At 43.7% G+C, this 9,050-nt stretch overlaps 1 protein-coding gene across 6 annotated transcripts in view; it reads right to left on the bottom strand.

The window, feature by feature from the left end:
* Nucleotides 1-1,977, bottom strand: part of APC (APC regulator of WNT signaling pathway) — a 150,857-nt gene extending 148,880 nt beyond the window's left edge. For 4 of the 6 annotated variants that reach the window (XM_024123881.3, XM_024123865.3, XM_024123904.3 and 1 more), the window contains exon 1: nucleotides 1,683-1,977. In XM_024123881.3, coding sequence (XP_023979649.1) covers nucleotides 1,683-1,847 — 165 coding nt within the window. In that variant the 5' untranslated portion in view covers nucleotides 1,848-1,977. The remainder of the gene's footprint in view (nucleotides 1-1,682) is intronic. The other 2 variants (XM_024123873.3, XM_055086707.1) reach the window with 2 other exon arrangements.
* Between the last annotated feature and the right edge of the window lie 7,073 nt (nucleotides 1,978-9,050).

The following is a 9,050-nucleotide window of genomic DNA, read 5'->3' on the forward strand; positions in this document are numbered from 1 at the left end:
ACAGGTTCCATTAAGAGTGGAAGAGTGATTGTGGCCAGAAAGGTCTCGACACAATGCCCGGGGCAGTGAGCCACTGACTGGGGCTCAGCAGTCCTACATCCTTTCAGCTTAAAGCACAAAACGGAGAGACAACCAGCTCTAAAAACATGCAGTCCTTGGTTGTAGAAAAGTGAAGGCTAGCAACAAACAAATGAATTAATTAGCGCATACAGGAATCAAACATTAAACTACCTCCTCTCCTTTTAAAAAGAACAATTCTAGCTCCAAAGTCAAAAGTCTACAATAAAGGGTAAGGCAGATGTGTGTCATGAAGAAGAATGAAAAGTTAACAAACCTGTCAAGCCAATTGTAACCCACCTGTTAAAGATTTTTAGTATAGAATTCAAATTGGGCAAGGATAGTTTGTGCTTTAATAACTTTGGAGAGCATCTAGCAGAGCTTCAACAAAATGATATCACTCAATTTAATGTTAATTTTAAAAGGTCCACCCATTTGTAATCTCAATGGACAAGATCCCATTTATATTTATAACCTCATTTTTACCATTCTGGGGCTCTTGACACATTATCCAACTACAGGAAAAGATGGGAGAACCAGCCATGGCAACTTCCTCCCCTACCACTTCGATCCTGCAGTTTGCACTTAACTCTGGCAAGGTACCATGTTATTTAGGACTTCTTACACCAATAATTCTGACTACTCTTGCCCCAATATTAAAGGAAGGAGAAATGAGACTGGCACAGGCTAAATTTAACAGAAAATATCAAGTACTATAAAGATTGTTAAGTAGCAGCAACAACTGAGAATCCAAGAAATTTGAGAAGTTTTGAGTTTAAAAAGCTTTTTCTCCATTTTAGTCCTTTCCAAATAAAACAAAGGGCTTGGACAGTACGGGATTCTAAGGCTTCAGTGGACAGTGTACGCTAACACTGAATAAAAGAATCACTTAAATCACCCTTTCTTGTACTATTACATTTCTTACATTCATAAAGCCTTCTTTTTAAGAAACGAACACTTCCCAATTCTTTCCCTAGATCTAGAACACTTACGTCCCCCACCCAAAGTTTACAGACCAGATTTGCGATAGTCAGAAAAAGATTAATTTAGATGATCAATCATTTGCCGTCACCGGCACCATTCCTCAACCCAGCAGGAGTTCGATGGGTCAAAGAGTCAAACTCTCCCAAACAATCCCAGTCTCCTGGGGAATGGATTCCCCCAACAAGGTGAACAAAATCCACTGGCCTCTGGATAACAAGCTTTTTCTTTGTAACTCTGTAAGCCAGGCTATCGGCTAAGCTTCCCAGACAGTTAAAAACTTTTAAAAAGAAGCAAGAAGATCGAAACCAGGAAGATGGGGAGGCGACTAAAACAGGAGGACGACCCACCCACCTAACGCGAAGGAGAGACCGCTAGCAGGGCTGACGCTTCACTAGGAGCCGGGAAAGGTGCGGAGGGCGTCAGGCGTCGCGACCCCCACCCACTGGGTGAGAACTGAGGACCTGCAAAGCCAGGGGCCAACTGGAGGCCTGAAAGAGGGCGCGGGGCGGGGAGGGGGTGGGACGTGGGCACAAGGGAGCTGCAGGGTCCGGCTGAGCACCACCAGGGTCTAAGCAACGGCGGGGCAAAGCCGACAAAGGTCTGCCAAAGCGGGAGACGCCGAAGCTTGCAGCTTCACTCACCTGCCAGACGTTCGCCCCGCGGACAGAAGAACGGACGCAGCCCCGGCGCTTCCTCTCCTGCTGGACACAGCCCCTGCCGCCGCCGGAGCTCCAGGACCCGAGAGGACAGGGTGGTACCGAAGCAGGCAACGCGGCGACCGGACCCGAGCCGAGGGAGGCGTACATAGGGGGCACCGGGGGGCTCGGGAAGGCAACTCTGTGCTTCGCCTTCCTTACCAGTAGCCAACAATGCTTCCTAGGAACAGCATCCTGCCAGCCTCAGCCCGCTGCTCCCGGGCCTTCACCCGCAGCTCCCCTCCCCACCCCCCAGCAGCGGCCGGGTTTCCGGCGGCCACACCCCGCCCCCTCTCTACTTGGCCTCCGCCATCTTGTCGGAAGGGGGAAGAATGCAGTGCGCAGGCGTGCGCCGAGGTTGCCGGCGTCCCCTATCCTCGCGGAGAGGGAGCTATATAATGCGCAGCCGTGTCGGCCGCTGCGCACGGTTGCTGTGTTCTGCTTCGGCGTCGTTTTCTGCCTTGCACTGGTGCTGCCGGCTTTTCCCGAATTGTACTGCGGTCAGATTAATACACCCTTCTGCGCACCCCACAGTCATTCTGCAAAAACCTATCTCGTGCCTACTATGTGCCAGGTTCCAGGCTAGGCGGTGATGATAGATTAGTTGAACTCGGCTCCAGCGCTAAAGATGCTCATAATCTAGTGAAAAAGCGAACTTTTTTCCTAGTGAAAGGGTAATTTCCTAAATTCTTGTTTTGTAACTGCACACGACCTCCTCTCTCTTGCCCCCGCAATTTTAATTCAAAACATACCTCTTATAGGAAGTCCTCCCTCTCACACAGTTTGATCAGTTCTTTTACCTTGCGTTACCTCTTCAGCTTTATTTCATTCAGCATTAATTCAACAAATATTTGAGTGTCTATTATATACTAGATATGATTCTAGGTTTATAGCAGTAAGTAATATAAACTCATGAGACTTACATTCTAGGGGAGAAAATAAAAGACTAAAAGAAATCAATAAAATAACGCTCGATAGTGAAAAGGGATGGGAAGATAACAAACCACAAAAAGATGATGGAGAGTGAGAAGTGGTAATTAGCGAGCGATCTCTCTCCAGAGTTGACACTTGATTTGAGGCCTGACTGACCATAGGGGCCAGAAGTCATGAGACCATCTGGGGCAGAGCCTTCCAGACAGAGGAAACAGCAAAAGCAGAGGCGTGAGGTGGGAATGAGACCAGAATTTAAGGGACAGAAGGAATAGGTGGCATGGACACCTGGGGAGGAAATGAGGTCAGGGGGAGGCAGGGGCCAAATTAGGTAGGGCATTGAGGCCATGGTAAGAGTTGGAGTTTACTCCAAGCGGCCCCTCTGTCTCAGTGACACTGCCTGAACTACTCCTCCTCAGTCTCTTCTAGCTCCTGACTGCCTCACTGCACGTGCTGATTCCACTGTCTTGAAGACCCTTGCTCTGGTTCTTTACACATCTAGCTTGTCATCTTTCATGTTTCAGTTTAAATGTCACCTCAGAAAGGCTATCCTTCCTAAACTAAGTCTCCCTCCTGCCCTCTCATTAGTCTCCATCATTGCACCTGATCATTTCTTCCAGGGCACTCAACATATTTTTATTTATTTATTTATTTATTTTTTTTTCTGTGGTACGCGGGCCTCTCACCATTGTGGCCTCTCCCGTTGCGGGGCACAGGCTCCGGACGCACAGGCCCAGCGGAGGCCCAGCGGCCATGGCTCACGGGCTTATCCGCTCCGCGGCATGTGGAATCCTCCCAGACCGGGGCACGAACCCGCATCCCCTGCATCGGTAGGCGGACTCACAACCAGTGCGCCACCAGGGAAGCCCTCAACATATTTTTAAATGATATGTTCATTGTTCTTCACTGGCTCCCCACTAAATTGTGAACTCCACGAGACAGGGAAGATGTTTCATGTACCAGTGAATACCCCATGCCTAGCTCCATGCCTGGCATGGGTTGTCACTCAATGTTTGTTGTATTCATGAGTGTGGAAGTTTGTCAGCACCTAAATAGTCAATGGTATACTACATTGTTTTGCACTTGTTGGTTTTTAAAATTAAATGCAAGTCATTTCCTGTTTATGTCTCCTCTGCTAGATTATAAATAGGAATGAGAGAGAGAGGGGGAGAGAGAGAGAGAGAAAGAGAATGAGATGAAGAAGAGTAGGTGATGGTGGGGTAGTGGGCAGAGATTGTATTGCATATTTTTAAAAATAAATTTATTTTATTTATTTATTTTTGGCTGCGCCGTGTCTTCGTTGCTGCACGTGGCCTTTCTAGTTGCGGCGAGCGGGGCTACTCTTTGTTGCGGTGCGCGGGCTTCTCATTGCAGTGGATTCTCTTGTTGCGGAGCACGGGCTCTAGGTGCATGAGCTTCAGTAGTTGTGGCTCGTGGGCTCAGTAGTTGTGGCTCAAGGGCTCTAGAGCTCAGGCTCAGTAGTTGTGCTGCACGGGCTTAGTTGCTCCGCAGCATGTGGGATCTTCCTGGACCAGGGCTCAAACCCACGTCCCCTGCATTGGCAGGCGGACTCCTAACCGCTGCACCACCAGGGAAGCCCTGTATTGCATATATTTATATTTGCAGGACCAGGAGGACGAAGGCTTCAATTTAATGGAGCACCCATTATATGTGCTGTGTACTCTGCTAGACACTTAATCCTCACTACACCCCTGCTAGGTAGTTATCTTTGTTTTTATACATAGAAAACTTTAGAGAGATTAAGTCACTTGCCCAGGGTTCTACATTAAGAGATAGTGCCGAGCCTAAAGCCCATGTCCTTCCCATCTAGAGAAACTGGATTTCAAGATGGGCTTGTTTGGTGATTTGAGTCTGTGTCATTAGCAGGCTTTCATTAGCGATTTCAGCTACTGCCATTTAAGAATCCCAATCATACTGCTATTCTTGTGCAGGATCTCAACAAAGGGCCTGATTGGAAACTGCTGTCATTCTTTTCTTTCAGATTAGAGCAGAGCTCATTTTGCCATTTCCTTGTCATGTCTTTTTAAAGTTTGTATTTCTTTTTATTAATAACTTTTATATGTTTGATCAAAGGAAAAGAGGAGATACAGAAAAATGGGTGCATTCCCTAAATGCTAGCTGCATCCTCTCAGGCTTGTTACTGTATGACTAACTCTTTCATCTAGGTCCCAAGTAATACTTTAGTCATCAAAGACAGTTCTCTGGCAAAGAGTGACAGGGTTACTGCAACAGTCACTTATCCCATTTACTCATCAGAATTATACACCATCGTTTCCCTCTAAACAGGATAGCCTCAGGATAGCTGTGAGGAACTATTAGAAAGGATGGGGCCACTATCTTATACCCAGGGTCATTCTGTTTTTTATACTGTTAACTCACAATAACACACACTTGTCAACCAAACCCAGTTAGTCCATAAGCAAACCAAGTAGTAGGTGGGAATATATACCGAAAAAGACTCCTCCACCTTCTACCCCACTGTCGTATGATTCCTCCTTGGAATAAATCCTGGAATCAAGGCAATGTCTTTGGTTTCTATGGTATTCTCTCCTCTTATGGTTAACATCTGTTATGGGTTGAATATTCCCCCACCCCTCAAAAGATATGTTGAATTCCTAACCTCAAGTACTAACCAGTATGAACTTATTTAGGAGTAGGATCATTGCAGATGTAATTAGTTAAGTTAAAATGAGGTCATACTAGAGTAGGGTGGACCCCTAATCCAATAACTAGGGTTCCTTATAAGAAGACAGCCATATGAAGATAGAGACACACAGGGAGAAAGCCATGTGATGACAAAGGCAAAGATTGGAGTTATGTGTCTACAAGCCAAGGAACACCAAAGTTTGCTAGCCAACCACTAGAATTTAGGAAGAGGCAAGCAAGGATTTCTCTACAGGTTTCAGAGGAAGCATGGTCCTGTCAATACCTTGATTTCAGACTTATAGCCTCCAGAACTGTGAGACAATAAATACCCATTATTTTAAGCTACCCAGTTTGTGGCACTTTGTTACAGCAGCCCTAGAAACAAATACACCATCATATGTGTGTGTGTGTGTGTGTGTACATATATACACACACACACACTATATATATATGTGTGTGTGTGTGTGTGTGTGTGTCTCAATTTGGCAGCAACCAGCTGGAAGACTTTGGGGCCAGTCCCTGTACCCCATGGAGCAAGTCTCCTCATCTGCATGAACAGGAATTATGATAGCTGCTCTGCCTACGTCAGAGCTCTGCAGCGATAGCTAACAAGTATTCCTCCAGAGATGATATAACCAAGATGACCTGACAGCTACTGAGAAACAATTATGCAAAAAAAAACCAGGGTTCCTGCCCTGGGGAATTTTACAGTCTGGCTGAGGAGGAAGGTACTTTTCCTGTGATAATATAACTAGCACAGGTCAAGTGTCAAGTGTGTAGTTTGGATCTGATTCACTGTTGATATGGAAAGAAGAATCATTGTGACCTGGGGTGGAGAGGAGAGAATTCATGAAGAACCTTAGCAGAGAAGGCATTCGTTAGAATAATATTGGGTGCCTGTAGGATATTCAGGAGCAACACTCAACATTATGCCCAGAACTGGTCCCGAGGAGCCACCCCTGTATCCACTGCTGGATACAGATAACCAAAACTGGGACCACCAACACCACTTGACCTAGACACTGGATGATGTCACTGCTGCCCCTGGAAACAGATACAGTTACTATCGCTGCCACTACTCTCATTAGAACAGAGGGTCACTGTGACTTCACCATGCTAGCTGTCAGTCCCAAGCCTGGGGACAAATGATTGACACAACCCAGTCACATGTTAACACTCTAGCTCAATGCTGTCCAATAGAAATATAATGCAATCCATATAAATAATCCTAAATTTTCTAGTAGCCACATTAAGAAAATTAAAGAAAAAGGTGAAATTAATTTTAGCAACATATTTTATTTAAGCCAATATTATCATTTCAACCTGTGACGCTACTGCATTTCATGTGCTCCATAGCTACATGTGGCTAGAGGCTATCATATATGACAGCACAGCTCTAGCTGATAGGGAGGCTGGGAGAACGACCGCATGGAATTTGGATTTCCATAGTGAGAGGTGGGCTCTGCTTGATGAGGAAGGCAACTTCCCAGACACCAGAAGAGGGTTCAGATGCAGTCTTGTGAATGGAAGACAAAGTTGAAGGAAAACAAAGACTGGATTGTAGAGAAAGGGAAACAGTAGTGTAAGGACTTTCATTATCAGTCTTATCCTGTAGTGACTGGGAACCACAGAGGGTTTCTGAACTGGGGAAATCCTTTGAAAAGTTTAAGGAAAGTACCATGCAGATACAGGTGTAACTTTAAGAATACTAAAAGTGGAATTAGAATCCTGGATTTTAGTTATGCTTCCTATCTGTGCAGCCTTAGGCAGGTTATCCCTCTGAATCTGTCTTCTCATCTTCAAGGATGGGGATGATGATATCTGTCTCTCAGGCTTGTTGTGAGGATTACATGAAATATTGTATGTGAAAATGCATGGCACCTACCAAGCACTCAATAAATGTTACTCAAATCTGGATGAATCTGAGTCTTAGAGATCTAGATAAAGAGCAAAGAGGTTGAACTATTTCCCCAAAGCCAAGAGGAACATTCTAGAGTGAAAAATCAGAAATATGTATTTCAGATACTTCAATTCTGTCTTAGCTTGAACAAGTTAAAAAAATGTACTTGTTTCCTAAGTAGCCCATTTCTTCCTTGAAGCTTTTACTGGTCATTCCTGGCTGAAGGTGTTCTCTCCTTCCACGGTCCCGGGTTCTCCTTTGGGCAGTATGACATGGTGTGTTGGGCTCATGCCTCATCTTTTTCACCAGGTACATACATGAGGGCAGAATCCATGTCTCATTCATCTTTGTATCTATGCCCTACAATGTCTTGAACTGGAAGCATCCAAACAAACAAGATCAGCAAAATTTGATAATTTTAGAACTTGGTTGATAAGAACCATGAGTATCCATTATACCATTCTCAGTGCTTTGGGGTATACTTGGAAACTTTCATAATAAAGAGTTAAAAAAAAAAGACATCCAAGAAACTTCTGCTTCAAGATAGCAGACTAAGTACAAGTGTTTACCTCCCTTCTCTCTGCATCCCATTAAAATGTCAGCAGGGCTTAATTTTCAATGAAACTAATGAAGGTTAGGCTTCAAAGACCCGCATTTGCACAGGCCCTTTCCAAGGTCCTTGGAAGGTGGCTTAGCAATATGTTCATGTGTTTGCATGATTTTCTAAAACCTGCAAAAGTAATATATTTCAACCTCAATTGGTTAAGGGCATTGTCTCTTCCTACTCTAATTTCCCCTCTATCACAGTTCTCCTTGTGTCAGGTAGTATTAGAGTGGTTGGAGTCATTTTGGGATCCAGTTAAAGGGAAGTTGAGCTTGGGATACAATTTGTTAGAATTGAGTAGGAGAATATTTATATGATTCACACACAGTCACTTCTGTGAGTAGTATTTTATTGCTAGCCATCCTTGCAGAGGAATAGCTTCCAGGAATACTCCTCCAGCCATTGTCTGACTTTCCCAGTATCGTAACACCAAGGTGCAGGGCCAGAGGTTGTGCTGCAATATGAACACATCCTATGGCACTTGTACCAGAAGTAAGTACAGAGCCAGAAGCTAGTCTGTAGAAAATTCTTCCAAATTTTATAGCTCCTATAAATGAAACCTAATAAAAGCGTCCCCAAATGTGACTACAATCTTAAAAAATTACAAGTTGTCAAGCTAAAAAAAAAAACTTATCAGTAATAGAAATTTTTTGATCAACCATACTTGAAGAAACACTGAATGATCTGTTCAATTGATACAAATATTATAAAACAAAATCACTGTCATATGCAGAGGCAAGTAAAGAGCATCCAGACAAAAAATATAGGGAAAAAGTATTATAGAAGTATGTCAGGCAGTAAAATAATAAACACACTATATTGTTTTTTGGATTTTGTGATATTTGTGGATTTTATGTTAGCATTCCAAAATGTATAATTTGTTGTGATTTTTTTCTCATTCTAAATTAATATTTACTTCCTTACTTAAATTTGTATTCAAATTTTCTGTTTTTTCTCTTACACAGGGACTCCAGAATTGATCTCTCAGAAAACATTGATCCCTGAAATTATAATTGGGGACTTCAACATCTCCCTCTCAGCAACTGATAGAACTAAGAGTCAGAAAATGAGCAAAGATATAGAAGACCTAAACAACACAATCAACCAACAGGATCTAAATGACATTTATAGACATTCTACCCACAATAGCAGAATACACATATTTTTCTTCAAGCACCAATAATAGACCAAATGCTGGGTCAGAAAACAAATG

Source organism: Physeter macrocephalus, chromosome 8 (assembly GCF_002837175.3).
Source record: "Physeter macrocephalus isolate SW-GA chromosome 8, ASM283717v5, whole genome shotgun sequence".
NCBI classification, from domain to species: domain Eukaryota; kingdom Metazoa; phylum Chordata; class Mammalia; order Artiodactyla; family Physeteridae; genus Physeter; species Physeter macrocephalus.